Source organism: Oryctolagus cuniculus, chromosome 6 (genome assembly GCF_051225735.1).
Source record: "Oryctolagus cuniculus isolate XC-2025 breed Fujian yellow rabbit chromosome 6, ASM5122573v1, whole genome shotgun sequence".
In the NCBI taxonomy this organism is placed as follows: Eukaryota; Metazoa; Chordata; class Mammalia; order Lagomorpha; family Leporidae; genus Oryctolagus; species Oryctolagus cuniculus.
The window spans coordinates 63,912,971-63,928,613 of record NC_142872.1 but is presented as its reverse complement, the minus strand read 5'-3'; the positions used below and the strand labels follow the sequence as shown (position 1 = coordinate 63,928,613).

At 54.5% G+C, this 15,643-nt stretch overlaps 1 protein-coding gene and 1 long non-coding RNA gene across 3 annotated transcripts in view; one reads left to right on the top strand and one right to left on the bottom strand.

The window, feature by feature from the left end:
• CDHR2 (cadherin related family member 2) overlaps window positions 1-11,569 on the bottom strand; it is a 39,600-nt gene extending 28,031 nt beyond the window's left edge. For both annotated transcript variants that reach the window (XM_070076434.2, XM_089335098.1), the window contains exons 1-2: window positions 11,446-11,569; window positions 209-275 (exon numbers count right to left, since the gene is read on the bottom strand). In XM_070076434.2, the coding sequence (XP_069932535.2) occupies window positions 209-260 (52 nt within the window). In that variant the 5' untranslated portion in view covers window positions 261-275; window positions 11,446-11,569. The remainder of the gene's footprint in view (window positions 1-208; window positions 276-11,445) is intronic.
• Window positions 10,689-13,727, top strand: LOC149126168 (uncharacterized). Its single transcript, XR_016235581.1, has 3 exons — window positions 10,689-11,192; window positions 12,653-12,800; window positions 13,544-13,727. It is a non-coding gene; the product is annotated as an uncharacterized LOC149126168 (long non-coding RNA).
• The last annotated feature ends 1,916 nt before the right edge of the window (window positions 13,728-15,643 follow it).

Sequence of the window (15,643 nt, the reverse complement as noted above, 5' to 3'; positions counted from 1 at the left end):
CATCTGGACGGCCTGACCCCTCCTGCTCCCCCAGGGGCCCACACCGCCCTGTGGCCAACATCAGCCCAGCTCACTGGGTGGACTCCTCTCCAGGGCAACCGAGGTCAGGGCCGGCCGCAGGAGCTGGGTGTTTGCTGATGAGGGCTCACCCCGTCCCCTCCAGAGGGTCCTGCTGAGGGTCTCCAGGTAGGAGAGGGGAAGCACCTACCAGATACCATGAGGGCAGGAAGCAGGACAAAGGGCAGCCACAGCCAGGCCATCACGTCTGGAGCGACCTGGGAGAAGAGGTATCAGGGAGTGGCACCTGTACCCACACCTCCCTCACCCAAGAGCTTCACTCCTGCCTGGTGCTGGCCCCAAGCCCACTCACCAGGCCCCATCACCCTCTGCCCATTTTCCGGATGGAAACTACTATACCACCCTGCCTGTCTGAAGTAGCCAAGCATTCTTCAAAGTCAGGGACCCAGAGAAGGACTGTGACTCCTCCAGGAGTTCTGTGCCGCTCACTGATACAGGCGAGAGATGCCTTTGCCATCTTTCCCAAAGAGTCTTCCACGGAACCCTGGTCCTCATAGCAGAAGGGTTCCCTGGATAGGTGAGTTTGCAAAGGGCTCCTCTGTTGATTGATTGGGAAGCATTTGCATCCCTTAGGAAAAGCCTGCCTGGGCCCCCCTTCTTGGTCCTCTCAATATCATCAGCTGTTGTTCTTCTGCCAAAAGGAGGAGAGGGGGCCTCTGCAGTCCCTGAGAAACTTGGACCCCACACTCTTTCGCCCCAGGAGACAGGTGGCATTACGCCAAGAGAGGGGAGAGGCTGCGCTCCCCGGGTGAATCGTTTCTTGCTCCCTGTCCTGAAAGTGCTGCCAGTGCTCACTGCTTCGTAATCACTCCCTCAGACTGCACTACCTGCTGACTCCTACATACACTGCGCTAAGTGAGCACAACGCCTGCCCCCAAAATAAGTTACAGAACGGCTCTAAGGCACACAAGGGGATGCTGCTCCATGCCAACCACCTTCACCCGCCCTGGCCCCTGCCCTTCCTGGTCCCTCTCCCTCCTGCCCCCTCGAGGCTGCAGCAGGTGGCCCAGCCCTCAAGCAGGAAGCAGAAAGAGAATGACTTCCAAGGCTGGACCTTGACCAAACCTTGACCATGAAACAGCACCAGAGCAGTGCAATCCTGCTTGTCCTACAGCTGCCTTCCCATGAAAACACAAACCAAGGCTTTCCCCTGTGCCTTCTGCCTCCTGCCCTTCTGCCTCTGTGCTCCTCTAGCTGGCCCTGCCCGGTATGCTGCACCCCATCCTCTCAGGAATTGCAATCAAAATTTTCTTTCAATGGCATTGACCTTTCTGTGTCATCATTCATAGACATGTATGTTTATTTCTTCTTAAAACATTATGTATCTGTTTTCATTTTATTTGAAAGGCAGAGTGAGCGAGAGATCTTTCATCCACTGGTTCACTCACTGAATGCCCACAACAGCTAGGGCTGCACCAGGTCAAAGCCGGGAGCCTGGAACACCACCATCCAGGTCTCCCATGTGCATAGCAGGGACCAAGCACCTGAGCCATCATCTCCTGCTGCTCAGGATACTTCCTGGATTGGAAATATGAAGCCAGGACTTGATTCAGGAGCTCCAATATGGGATGCAGGCATCTAAAGTGATGTCTTTGTTTATTGTTGTTTTTGTTTGTTTTTAAAAGATTATTTATTTGAAAGTCAGAGTTACACAGAGAGAGAAGGAGAGGCACACAGAGAAAGAGAGAGAAAGAGAGAGAAAGAGAGAGAGAGAGAGAATCTTCTATCTGCTTGTTCACTCCCCAATTGGCCACAATGGCCGGAGCTGCACTGATCTGAAGCCAGGAGCCAGGAGCTTCTCTCAGGTTACCCACGAGAGTGCAGGGCCCAAGGACCTGGGCCATCTTCCACTGCTTTCCCAGGCCATAGCAGAGAGCTGGATGGGAAGTGGGGCAGCCGGAACTTGAACTGGCACCCATTTGGGATGCTGGCACTGCAGGCAGCAGCTTAACCCACTACACCACAGCACCAGCCCCGAAAGTAATGTCTTAAAGCTACTGCACCAAATGCCCACCCCATGCCTCTATAAGTTTTAAATTTTGCAGGTGCAATAAAGACAGCTGACAAGACTCTGTGAGTAACCAGGAGACTATAGAATCAGAGATGCTTTCCAAGCCTAGCTTCAAGATCCTGGCAGCTTCCCCTCCTATCTCTCAGAAACCCATTCTTGGATCTCAGACACTATGATGCCAGGAAGTCCAAGGAGCACCTTGAAGTGGTTCCTGTGCCCAGGAGCCCAGTCTCCTGCCAACAGCCCAGCAGAGCTCCCAGCCCACAGCCAATCCCTCTTGCCAGTCCTTTGAGCCAACCATCCTGACACCAATATCTGCCTCCAGATGAGCCATCCCAGCTGAGCCCTGACTTAAATGATGGCTGCTATTGCTTGCCAGTAAGTTTTAGGCTGGTTTGTTCCACAGCAGTAGATAATGGGAACAGGCAAGAGGTGAGTTTCCCCCAGAGATCTGAAGAATAAAAAAAGAGGTTTATGCAAGGGGTGAAGGAGCATCCCATTAAACACAGAGGACTCACAACTCCAATTCCTTCCTCTGGAAACCCCATTAAAATGACAGCGAAGGGGCTGGTGCTGTGGCATAGCAGGTAAAGCTGCTGCCTGCAGTGCCGGCATCCCATATGGGTGCCAGTTCAAGTCCCAGCTGCTCCACTTCTGATCCAGCTCTTTGCTATGGCCTGGGAAAGCAGTGGAAGATAGTCCAAGTCCTTGGGCCCCTACCTGCATGGGAGCCCGGAAGAAGCTCTTGGCTCCTGGCTTTGGATAGGCCCAACTCCAGCCGTGTGGCCATTTGGGGAGTGAACCAGCAGATGGAAGATTTTATCTGTCTTTCTCTGTCTCTGTCTCTCTTTCTCTCTCTCTGTAACTCTACCTCTCAAATAAGTAAGAATCTTAAAAGAGAGAGAGAGAAGGTGATGAGAAACTTGGAAAGAGCAGTCAGTGGCCTGCTAAAATGTCCATAAAGCTAGGAACCAGGGAACCAGGGATTCCATCTGGATCTCCCACATTCATCTTCATCTTCTCTCTCTCTCTCTCTCTCTCTCTCTCTCTCTCTCTCTCTCTCTCTCCCTGTCATTCTGCCTTTCAAATAAATAAATGAGTGAGTAAATCTTAAAGAATAATAGGAGAGGGGCCGGCACTGTGGTGCAGTGGGTTAACGCCCTGGCCTGAAGAGTCGGCATCCCATATGGGCACTGGTTCGAGTCCTGGCTGCTCCACTTCCTATCCAGCTCTCTGCTATGGCCTGGGATAGAAGTAGAAGATGGCCCAAGTGCTTGGGCCCCTGCACCCACATAGGAGACCCAGAAGAAGCTCCTGGCTCCTGGCTTCAGATTGGCACAGCTCCTACCGTTGCAGCCAATTGGGGAGTGAACCATCGGATGGAAGACCTCTCTCTCTCTCTCTCTCTCTCTCTCTCTCTGCCTCTCCTCTCTCAGTGTAACTCTGACTTTCAAGTAAATAAAAATAAACCTTAAAAAAAAGAATGATAGAAGTTACTGGAACATGAATAGGATAATGATACAAACACCCACAGAACAATGAGGATTTGTATAAATTGAAATTCCTCAAACTCAGCACACTTGACATTTTGGGCTGGGTAATTCTTTGTGGTGGGGGCCTGTCCCATGCATTGCAGATAGTTGGGCAGCATCTCTGGCCTCTACCCACTAGATGCCAGTTGTAGCCCCCAGGTTGTGGCAGGCAAGAAAGTCTACAAGTGTTCCCTGGGGTATAAATCACCATGGTAGAGAAACACCAATGTAGAATTAAAAAGTACAACAGCAGAAATGAAAAACACAACGAAGGGAGGAGAATAGAAGGCTATGGGATAGAAACTGGGAGAGAAAACATAAGAAATAGAGGATTGATTCATCCAGAAGGCTCTATGAGAGAAAACAAAGGAAAAGAGAAAAGGAACTATCAGGTAAGTATAGCAAAACATTCCTCATAAACAAAGAACACAGATTTCGAGGTTGAGTTCCCAGAAATGATGGGAATGTACTAAGCAGTTTTCAGACTACCAGGGATGAGAAGACCCTGAAAAGTCGAGAGAAAAGAAGGATTCAGAATCAGAAGGCTGTGGGACAGCAATCCTGGGAGTGCTGTGTGGCAGATCTGTGGTGGCCGAAAGTTCTTTAACATTGCCCCTTCAGAGGTGAAGCTCGATCCTCTCCTTCTGAACCTGAGCCAGCCCTAGCGATTTGTTTGCCTGACGGAATGCCTAGGACTTCAGAGGAAGCTTCACAGTTTACACCTGGGCCTCTTGGGACCCTTGCCCTTTTTTTTTTTTTTTTTTTTTTTTTTTTTTTTTTTTTTTTTGACAGGCAGAGTGGACAGCGCACCGTGCCGATCCGAAGGCAGGAACCAGGTGCTTCTCCTGGTCTCCCATGGGGTGCAGGGCCCAAGCACTTGGGCCATCCTCCACTGCACTCCCAGGCTACAGCAGAGAGCTGGCCTGGAAGAGGGGCAACCAGGACAGAATCCGGCGCCCCGACCGGGACTAGAACCTGGTGTGTCAGCACTGCAAGGCAGAGGATTAGCCTATGGAGCCACGGCGCCGGCTGGAACCCTTGCTTTTGGAACCCAGAGATGCCTTGTAAAAAGTCTAAATGGGGCCAGCATTGTGGCATAGTGGGTAAAGCCATCGCCAGCAGCACCAGCATCCCACAGGGATGCTGGTTCAAGTCCTGGCTGCTCCACTTCCCATCCAGCTCCCTGCTAATGTTCCTGGGAAAACAGTAAAAGATGGTCCAAGTGCTTGGGCCCTGCACTCATGTGGGAGACCCAGAAGAAGCTCTTGGCTCCTGGATTTGGCCTGGCCCAGCCCTGGTTGTTGTGGCCATCTGGGAATTGAACCAGCAGATGGAAGATCTCTCTGTATCTCTTCCACTGTCTGTCTCTTTCTGTAACTCTACATTGCAAATAAATAAAATAAATCTCAGAGAGGAAAGAGAGAGAGAGAGAGAGAGAGAGAGAGAGAGAGAGAAAGTAAGTCTATGTACCCTGAGCCCACCACGCTACAAGGAAACCCAAGCTAAGCACGTTATGTGTCCTGTGTGGTGAGAGAGAGCAAGCTGACAAGGCAGCCCCCACTCTTCAGACCCCAGCCTTTCACAAAGCCCAGGTGAGGCTCAAGACACCATGAGAGGGGCTGGTGTTTTGGCACAGTGGGTTAATCTACCACCAGCAATGCCGGCATGCCATACGGACACCAGTTCAAGTCCCAGCTGCTCCACTTCTGTTCCAGCTCCCTGCTAATGACCGGGAAGGCAATGGAAGATGGCCTAAATGCTTTGACCCCTACCACACATGTGGAAGACCCAGAAGAAGCTCCTGGCTCCTGGCTCCTGGCTCTTGACTTCAGACTGAGGAGGCCTCAGCCAATACAAACGTTTGTGGAGTGAACCAGCAGATGGAAGACCTCTCTTTTTCTGTCTCTCCCTCTCACTTTCTGTAACCCTGCCTTTCATATAAATAAAATAAATCTTTATTTTAAAAAAAGATACCAAGAACAGGGGCTGGTGTTGTGGCCAGGTTAAGCTGCTGCCTGTAACATTGGCATCCCATATGAACTGCTGCTCCACTTCCTGTCCAGCTCCCTGATAACATGATTGGGAAAGAAGTGGAAGATGGCCTGAGTACTTGGGCTCCTGCACCCATGTGGGAGATCTGAATGGGTTTTCAGGATCCTGGCTTCTACCTGGCCCAACCCTGGCCATTGCAGCCATCTGGGGAGTGAACCAGTATTTGGAATATCTTTCTGCCTCTTCCTCTCTGACTCTGCCTTTCAAATAAATAAAAAAATATTTTAAAAGAAAGAAAGAAAAAAGTACCATGAGCAGTGTTGAGCAAGTCCTGCTACGCCCTGTCCAAATTCCTGTCCTTTAGAATCATGCAATATAATGATACTTTTTTAGGGTATTTGGTTATCCAGTAGTAAATAACCAGAACGCCATGCCTGCAAAATACTGAAGACAAATTATTTCCAACCTAGATTTCTATACCCAGCAAAACTATCAATCACATTATGAGGGTAAAAGTAAAATATTCTTAGACATGCAAAACCAAAAATTTTACCTCTCATTCATCTTTCCTTGGGAAGCTACTATAAAATAGGATATATTATATCAAAGGGATAGAAACAGCTTAACACAAAAAGAGAAAGGGGAACTGAGATAGCAATGGCTCCAATGGGAACCAGCAAGCTTCAGAGGGCTGACCCTAAAAATACAGAAACAGTTGATGGTCTGGGCATTGCAAGGAAGGCTAGAGTGTGAAAAATTAAGCAAACAAGACCAGTGAAGGTGGAGGAGGGAAAGCTGTGCTAGGAAGGGCTGGCTCAGCACTGGATGCTTTTATCACACTCATTGGACTATAACCTTACTGTGAGTATAAGGGCAAGTAGTTGGAGCATAAGAAGATAAAATCTCCATGTCTATCTTTAAGAAATCAGTAAAGCCAGCACTATGGAGTAGTGGGTTAAGCTGCCACTTGTAGAGCTGGCATCCTGTATGGATGCTGGTTTGAGTCGTGACTGCTCCACTTCCTATCCAGCTCTCTGCTATGGCCTGGGAAAGCAGTAGAAGATGGCCCAAGTCCTTGGGCCCCTGCACCCGCATGGGAGACTCAGAAGCAGCTCCTGGTTCCTGGCTTTGGAATGCCCAGCTCTGGCCATTGTGGTCATTTGAGAAGTGAACCAGCAGGTGGAAGACTTCTCAGTCTCTCTCTGCCTCTGTAGCTCTGCCTTTCAAATAAATTAAGTAATTTTTAAAAGAAAAAGAAATCAATAGATAAGAGTAGATATTTGTGCAATGGTTAAGACACACCCTGGGTCACCTGTGTCCCATGTCAGAGTGCCAGGGTATAAGTCCCAGCTCCTCCACTTCTGATCCAGCTTCCTACTAATGCACCCTTTGGGAGTCAGAAGACAGTGGCTCAAGTACTTGAGTCCCTGCTACACACATAGGAGACATGGATGGAGCTCCAGTCTCCTGGTTTGGCCTGACCCAGCTATCATGGGTATTTGGGGAGTGAATCAGCAGGTGGAATATCTGTGTCTAAATTTTCTGCCTTTCAAATAAAATAGAAATAGATTTTAAAATTTCTTTTTAAGAAGAAAAATCAGTGGCTGACATTTTTGCGCAGTGGGTTAAGCTGCTGCTTGTGATGCCAGTATCCCAGTGGATGCTGGTTCAAGTCCCTGCCGCCTTGCTTCCAGTCCAGCTCTCTGCTAATGAGCCTGGGAAAGCAGTGGAAGATGGCCCAAGTGCTTGGGGCCCTGCACCCACGTGGGAGACCCGGAAGAAGCTCCTGGCTCCTGACTCCAGATTGCGCAGCTCCAGCCATTGTGCCCAACTGGGGAGTGAATCAGCGGATGGAAGACCTCTCTCTCTCTCTCTCTCTCTCTCTCTCTCTCTCTCTCTGTGTGTGTGTATGTGTGTGTAACTCTGACTTTCCAATAAATAAATAATTTTTTAAAAAAGAAAGAAAGAGTGCGGACTGGAGTAATAGTGGGGGGTTGGGGAGATTGGGAGGGGACGGACATTGGTGGGGAGGGATGTGCACAGGGTCAGGGAATCGGCAGAAGCCAGATCACGCCAGGCTCTGTAAGGCACAGAGAGCATGATTTTTTAGTTTTTAAAAAATATGTATTTTTTCTTTGAAAGGCGGAGTTAAGGGGAGGGTGGAGAGACAGAAAAAGAGAAAAAGAGAGAGAGAATCTTCCACCCACTGGTTCACCCTCCACATGGCTGCAATGGCCAGAGCTGGACCAGGTGGAAGTCAGGAGCCTGGAACTCCATCTGGGTCTCCCATGTAGCTGGCAGGGGCCCAAGCACTTGGGCCATCTCCCGCTGCTTTTCCAGGTCATTAGCAGGGAGCTTCATTGGAACTGGAGCAGCCAGGACTCGAACCAGCGCCCATATGGGATGCCGGCACTGCAGGCAGCAGCTTGACCCGCTGTGCTGCAACACTGGCCCAAAGGACGGTTGATTTATCCTAAGAAAACCAGAAAGTCATCCCAGTGTCTTAAACAGGGAGGGGTAACGCATTCATTTATGTTCCAGAAAGATCCTTCTGGCCTCTTGTCTCCAAGCACCAAAACAAAGAGTGGCAGCAGGGCTGGAGGGAACAGACTTGGAATTCACATTTCGTCCTCGCGGCAGACGAGGACACTGGGACTCAGAGGCATCTGTGAGGCCCTCACAGCCTAACGTTCCAGTCACTCCCCGCTCTGCAAGTGCAGGCCCTGAGTCAGTGCCAACCTCCTGCTTGGTCAGATTCTCCCCAAGGCCATGCAGAGCCTCTGGAAGGCTGAGTTTGAGGGACAGCGGCCTGAACAAGGGGACCTGCACCCTGCAGGAGCCCTGAACCACCCCAGGCAACTGCCCCCTACTACGATGGCGACAGCCCGGTGCCTCTGTGGATGGCACATGCCCAGTCCTTCCCCTGGGAGCTCCACATGGCGACCCCGAGTCTCAGGGAACCTCAGGCTCCTGCCCAGCACCCCACACCAGGGGTGGAGTCAGGAGGCCACCGCTTCTGACTCCTCTTCCAGTGTTCCTGTTTGCCACACCCCTGCCTCGCCTCATTGCTACAAGGGTTGACCCTGGATGGCCAGTGTTCTTGTCTTGTGTTTGTCATGAAGACTTCATACGGACACACTCATCTGATTACAGTGAGGCCAAAGTACCGGCCAGCGTCACGCTGTTGACACAATCACTTGAAAGGAATGAACAAGAGAGACAGGCACAGAGGCGAGCCTCGCCGGGCGCAGTCCCTCCAAAGCTCCAACCTCCCCCGGGGCTCCCGCTGGCTGCAGGACCCACGTCCTCCCACTGGGTGCGGTAAGCAAGGTCCCCACAGCTCCTGCATCCCATTGTCCACGCACGCTGTTCTCCTCCTGGCCCCGTGCGTGGTCCATGGGAACAGACCTCCCCACTGGCCAGAACACCAGCCCCTGCCTTCCACACAGCAGGTGGGGGCAAATCCTCTCCATGACTGAGGGCCCAGGTCAGGTGTGGCCCTGCCTCTGGGTCCCTAAGTCGCTGCATCCCAGCCATGAGCCGTTGCCAAGTGTAGACACAAAGAAAGCGAATGGAGCCGCCCGTGGCCGGGGTCTGGGGGGATTTGACGGTGCCTCCGGCCAGTCCTTTCCCTAGGCACCCTTGTCTCCCAGCAAGGGGCTGAGGTGAGCCACGACTGTCCACGGGGTGCCTTTTTGTCTGTTGGCTCATCTGAAGAAATAGGGCCCAGGAACATTCTAGAAGTAGCAGCCTCTTTGCCCCCGAGCCTCTCCCACCACTCCTGTTTGTTCCCTGCTTTTTTTTTTTTTTTTTTTTTTTTTTGACAGGCAGAGTGGAGGCAGAGTGGATAGTGAGAGAGAGAGAGACAGAGATAAAGGTCCTCCTTTTTTCCGTTAGTTCACCCTCCAATGGCCGCTATGGCTGGTGCACTGCAGCCGGCCCACCGCGCTGATCTGAAGCCAGGAGCCAGGTGCTTCTCCTGGTCTCCCATGGGGTGCAGGGCCCAAGCACCTGGGCCATCCTCCACTGCCTTCCCGGGCCACAGCAGAGAGCTGGCCTGGAAGAGGGACAACCGGGAAAGAATCCAGCGCCTCAACCGGGACTAGAACCCGGTGTGCCGGCGCCGCTAGGTGGAGGATTAGCCTATTGAGCCGCGGCGCCGGCCATGTTCCCTGCTCTTAAAAAGCACCCGCGGGGGCCGGCGCCATGGCTAATCCTCCGCCTGCGGTGCCAGAATCCCATATGGGCACTGGGTTCTAGTCCCAGCTGCTCCTCTTCCAGTCTAGCGCTCTGCTGTAGCCCGGGAGTGCAGTGGAGAATGGCCCAGGTGCTTGGGCCCTGCACCCACATGGGAGACCAGGAGGAAGCACCTGGCTCCTGGCTTCGGATCGGTGTAGCTCCGGCCGTAGTGGCCATTTTTGGGGTGAACCAATGGAAGGAAGACCTTTCTCTCTGTCTCTCCCTCTCACTGTCTGTAACTCTACCTGTCAAATAAATAAATAATCTTTAAAAAAAAAAAAAAAAGCACCTGCGGAAGGGGCAGAAAGGATGCAGGGCAGGATTAGGATGGCAGTGGACACACACACCCTGAGATGGCAGACCCCAGCATCTCCTCGGGTGCTGCCTTGCTCCACCTCGCTGGGAGTAGCTGGGCTCGGGCTCTCTAGGACTTGGAGCCGCTGGGTATAAGGACTCCGGGCCTGCCAGGGGCTCCAGGAAGACTGGAGGGTGGGGTGTGCCCACCTTATCTGAGGGACAGCGCTACAAGGCCCCAGCCCCGGCCGTGGGCACCTGCACTCACAACGCTTTCCTTTCCACCTGCTTCCTTCTCGGGAAACCGAGGCTCAGTGGACACCCAGAGAGAGGGGCCGAGGGTTGGACTTGGGCTGGCTCCAGATCCAGGAGTCCCTGCGCCAGCTGGGTCTGGGCTCCACTTGGATTCCACGGGGACAACCACCAGCCCAGCCACAGTGGCTCGGTATGAGGGTGGGAGCCCCAGATGCACCGGCTCCCCGCTGCGGAGAGCCCTCCGCCCCATAGCTGCTTCTTCCAGCAGATAGCATTGGAGCTAAATGGTCCCGGGGTGGAGTCCAGCCTCCCACTCACCTCGTACAACCCTAGAGAAGCCCCTTCCCCTCTCTGGGCCTCAGTTTCCCCACTGGGAAGCAGGGCAAGGGTGAGCTCCCATCCTGTGTCTGTCAGTGGGGTCTCCAGACTCAGCGGCACCTGCTCTGTGCCTGGTGCCTCGGCCCTGTGGGTCTGGCCCCGGGCTCTCGGCTGAGGCTCCACCTGTGCTTGTGTCATGTCACGGCCTGGAGCGAGCCAGGCTTGGGCGCCAGTCCCCACCTGACACCTGTCCGTGTGGCTGAGGCAGCTCCGGACCCCATCAGTGAGCCTGTGGGGTGCCCAGGCTCTTCCCCCACTGTGAGCATCCCCATTCTACTGAGGAGACTGGCCTCCACGTCGGGGTGCAGCGAGGGCCTGAACCAAGCAGTCAGAGCCACAGCCCAGCTCTCTCCCCAAACGAGGCCCAAGGCGCGGTCACCCCATCCTCACTCCTCCAGGCTGCCCAGGAAAGGGTAAGTTCTCCGCCCCAGGGGGCCCCTGCCTCCCACGGACCCTGTGAAGATTCCTCAGTGGGTCCCCCGGGAGGCAGAGCCTTATCACCCACACAGCACAGACAGGCCAGGGTGGGCTGTGCAGCCAGCCGGGCCTCAACCCCCGCCTGTCCAGCACAGCACTGGGGCTCACTGCCTGCACCCAGCCCTCCCCGAAGACCCTCAGGCTTGCCCTGATCCTGATCACCCCACCCTGCCCCTGGGGTGTCCCTACCTGTGCCCCGGAAGGGGCCGCAGAGGCGGCAGACGGGCACCTGCGGGCCCAGGTGGGTCCTGTTTAGGACCGGCAGCGTGCAGCTGGCAGACTTTAGCACCATTTCCACCTTCCCTTGAGCAATCATTAACCCTGCTGGAGTCCGCACCCCGGGGCTGGGCTGGCACCAGCCAGCTTAGAGGGCCTGGGAGCCGGGGGGGGGGGGGGGGGGAAGGGGTGACATCACAGCCCTCGGCCCCTCCCCGCTGCCAGAGTCCTGGTGGGGAGGGGCAGGTCAGCAGGATGGTGCGACAGCTGCACACGGGGCGGGGCGACTCCTGCTCTCTGGTCACTTCACTGAGACCCTCAAAGGGGATGACCCTTCTCCATCGGCTTTACCCCCCCCCCGCCCCCACAAGCTGAGTGGCTCCCAGCAGGGACCAAGCCCACCCAAGCTGACACCAGGGAAAGGGGGCCCAAGGGCATGAGCAGTAGTCTCTCTGGGGAAGTCACCACCCACGCATCTCTGAACCATGACTGCAGGGCCTGCTGGGAGCCTGTGAGGACCGATGGGCAGCCCCTCGGCGAGCCCAGATCTGCCCAGAGGGCCCGAGATGCACAATGACAAGAACTGGCATCTCACGATCCCAGGATGTCCTGGCAAAAGGTTGTCCTCGTGCCTCCCGGAGAAGTCAAAAGCTGCATTTATTGAGCACCTACTGTATGCCTTGTGTCGCTCTTGGTGACGCTTGGCATCACCCAGGAGAATCAGAGACCGTTTTCTTCATGCCCATTCTACAGAGATGGAACCTCCTGAGGCTCGCAGAGGGGAAGTCGCAGTGCCCATGTCCCCCAGAGAGCAAGTCCCCACAAAGCTCCACCCAGATGTGCAGGCAGGGGTACAGCGAGAGGTGAGAGAGGCCAGAGACCCAACTGTTAAGCCTCTTGGGGTCCCTACTCACCCTTGTAGACAATAGCAGACCTCCCCATTTGTAACTGGAAGAAAATGATACTGCCAACTTCACGGGGTCTGGGTGAGGACAGAATCGGACACTCAAGAGGGGGCCTGGGGCACAGCACGGACTCCGGCTCCTGCTCCTCTGAGCTCCCCAGCGCTGCACCCACAACCTTGTGAAGACACACACCCACTGGCAGGCTGGCGGGGGATGGGTATATATCGAGTGGTGACTACAATGAGGCATCACAAAATATATGTGTGTATTCACAGATTTGAACAGCCGGCAACAGAGAGAGGGATAAAGAGGGGCCTTCCATCTGCTGGTCACACCCCAGGTGGCCCCCACGGGTCAGGCTCCAGGCTGAAGCAGGAGCCAGAAGCCCCACCCAGGTCTCCCACGTGGGTGGCAGAGATTCAGGTACTTGGCTATCATCTGCTGCCTCCCGGGCGCGCTAGCACAGCGGGATCAGAAGCGGAGGTGGGTCTCTATCCTGGGCATAGGAGAGGTATGGGCGGCCCAGGCAGCGGCTTAACCTGCTGTGTGTCATGACACCTGCCCCCGACCAGGTACTTTGTCCCCTGCCCCCAAACTTAAAGCAGATTATCCTAAATGCTACAAGCTTAAAAAGATGAAAAAACCTGGGTGCAGGGAAAACCAGTGAGAAAAACAGGGAGAACCTCGGCCTGAATGCAGTCCACAGAAGTTCCAGGTAAAAGAGGTGGGCCAGGAATCGGGTTCTGAGCTTCCCAGCGGGCAAGGCAAAGAGGGGAACAGGATGCCGGCTAGGACACACACACCCCACACCGAGTGCCTGGGTTTGATGCCTGGCTGTGGCTCTTGACTCTGGCTTCTTGCTAATGTGAACCCAGTGATGGCAAGGTCATTGGGTTCCTGTCACTCACACAGGAGGCCTGGATGAGTTCCCAGCTCCTGACCTTGCCCCATAGCCATTGTGGGCAACTGTAGGAGTGAACTAGCCGATGAGAGCTCTTTCTGTGTGTCTCCCCCCACCCTCTCTATCGCAAATAAATTATAATTTTTGATACAAACAAGGGGGAAATGAGGCAGAGTTTTGGCATAGTGGATAAAGCTGCCGCCTGTGACAGTGGCATCCCATATGGACACAGGTGTGTGTTCTGTCTGCTCCATTTCCCATCCAGCTCCTTGCTAATGCACCTGGGAGAAGCAGCAGAAGATGGCCTACGTGTCTGGGGCCCTGCCACCTGATGTGGGCCACCTGGATGAAACTCCTGGCTCCTGGCTTCAGCCCTGGCCCAACCCAAGCTATTGCAGCCATCTGGGGAGTGAACCAGCAGATGGAAGCTCTCTCGTTGTCTCTCTCCCTCTCTGCAACTCTTTCAAATAAAGAAATCTTAAAAAAAAAAAAAAATTGGTGGGTAACAGGATCAGTTAAGCCTGGCATCCACCCACACACAGCCGGGATCTGGGAGCCCAGGTGCAGGTCTCAGTTTTGAGACCCGAGAGGCGTTTCTGAGCACAGATGATGTGACAGCCACAGGCGGTGACTAAGCAATGAGATGAGACTCAGGGGTCTGCCCACTGGGTTCCATCTCCGCAGGGCAAGTTACACGGCCGCCCTGAGCCTCAGACGGCTTATCCACAAATCGCGGATAAGGACACCTGCCCTGGAAGAAGATGGTGATCGTGGAAAGAAGTCCCAGGCGTCAGTGCCCCGGGCACAGCACTGGCGCAGAGTAAGGCCTTGGGGGATGGTGGTTTGGGTGTGTCGCAGCGGTGGCTGTAAAAATCACCACCCAAGACCTATGCTGTCAGTGGGTGGCAGTTCTCGCCCTGACGTAAGGGCCACGTGATTCCTTCCTGGAAACTGCCACCGATCTTTGCTGGTGCCTTATCTAGCGGGAGACAGCCAGGTACCCCACCGGCCCCTGGCCTCTAGGCTCCAGTCTCCAGCTCTGCCTCAGACACCCTGGTCTTCCTGCCCAGCCCTAGGTAGGGCAGACCCTAGAGCCAAGCCCTTGCCCTCCCTCCTGGCTCTCACGCCAGGGCCAGAGCGCCAGCTGTCCGATGATGCTTACTGGCCGGCAAAGGTATAGACCTTTGGCCATCTGGGCAAGCTGGAAGTGGGCAGATGGTGCCCTACCCATCTCAAGGGGCATCTGTCCACCTGCCACAAGGCAGCCTGGAAAGCTCACTGGGCTGTAGGTCGGATCATGACAACCCAAGTCTGAGGAACAGGTCCAGGTCCAGGGTCAGCTTCAGGGCGAGGCAGGCAGCTGGGCAGAAAGGAGGGCTCAGAGGCCAGGACGTGGACCCAGAAGACCTAGGTCCTAGTCCCCTTGCGATCACTCACCAGCTGGGGACCTTGAGCAAGGCACCTCACCTGAGCCTCCAGGTCCTCCTCTGTACAATGGGCATAGGGCAGTCTCCCATGGCTGGGCTTATGCTACGGGTTCACCAGGCGTGCCTTCAGGGACTCAGCGCAGGGCGAGTCACTGGGTGATGTCCAGGTGAGGCCGCAGTTGGATCGCACAGGCTTTCTCCCTGGTGACTGGCCTGGGGCTGAGGGCGCCCCTGCCCCATGCAGTGCCTGGGCTCCAGCTCCCTGCAGATGCAGACCCTGGGGGCAGCTCAAGTGACCGAGCTCCTGGCTTTGACATTTGGGAAATCAGCCAGTAAGAGCTCTGTTCTTCCTTGCTCTCTCAAATTAAACACACACACACACACACACACACACACCCCTAGGGATGGATATATGTAAACTTCTCAGGGCAGACATTGTGGCACAGTGGGTTAGGCCACCATCTCCATAGCTCGCATCCCCTGTCGGTGCCAGTTCAAGTCCCGGCTGATCCAGCTCCCTGCTCCTGTGCCTGGGAAAGTGGCAGAAGTTGGCCCAAGTGCTTGAGCCCCCACTACCCACGTGGGAGACCCAGCTGGAGTTCCAGGCTCCTGGCTACACTGCAGCCATCTGGGGAGTGAACCAGCGGATGGAAGATCTCTGTCTCTCCCTTTTTCTAACTTTTCCTTTCAAATACGATAAGTAAAGTGTAAGAAAAAGAAAAACAGGGGTCCATGTTGTGGCATAGCAGGTTAAGCCCCTGCCTGCAGTGCCGGCATCCCATATGGGCGCTGGTTCAAGTCCTGGCTGCCCTACTTCCGATCCAGCTCTCCGCTATGGCCTGGGAAAGCAGTAGAAGATGGCCCAAGTCCTTGGGCCCCTGCACCCGCGTGGGAGACCCGGAAGAAGCTCCTGGATCCTGGCTTCAGCCTGGCCGAGC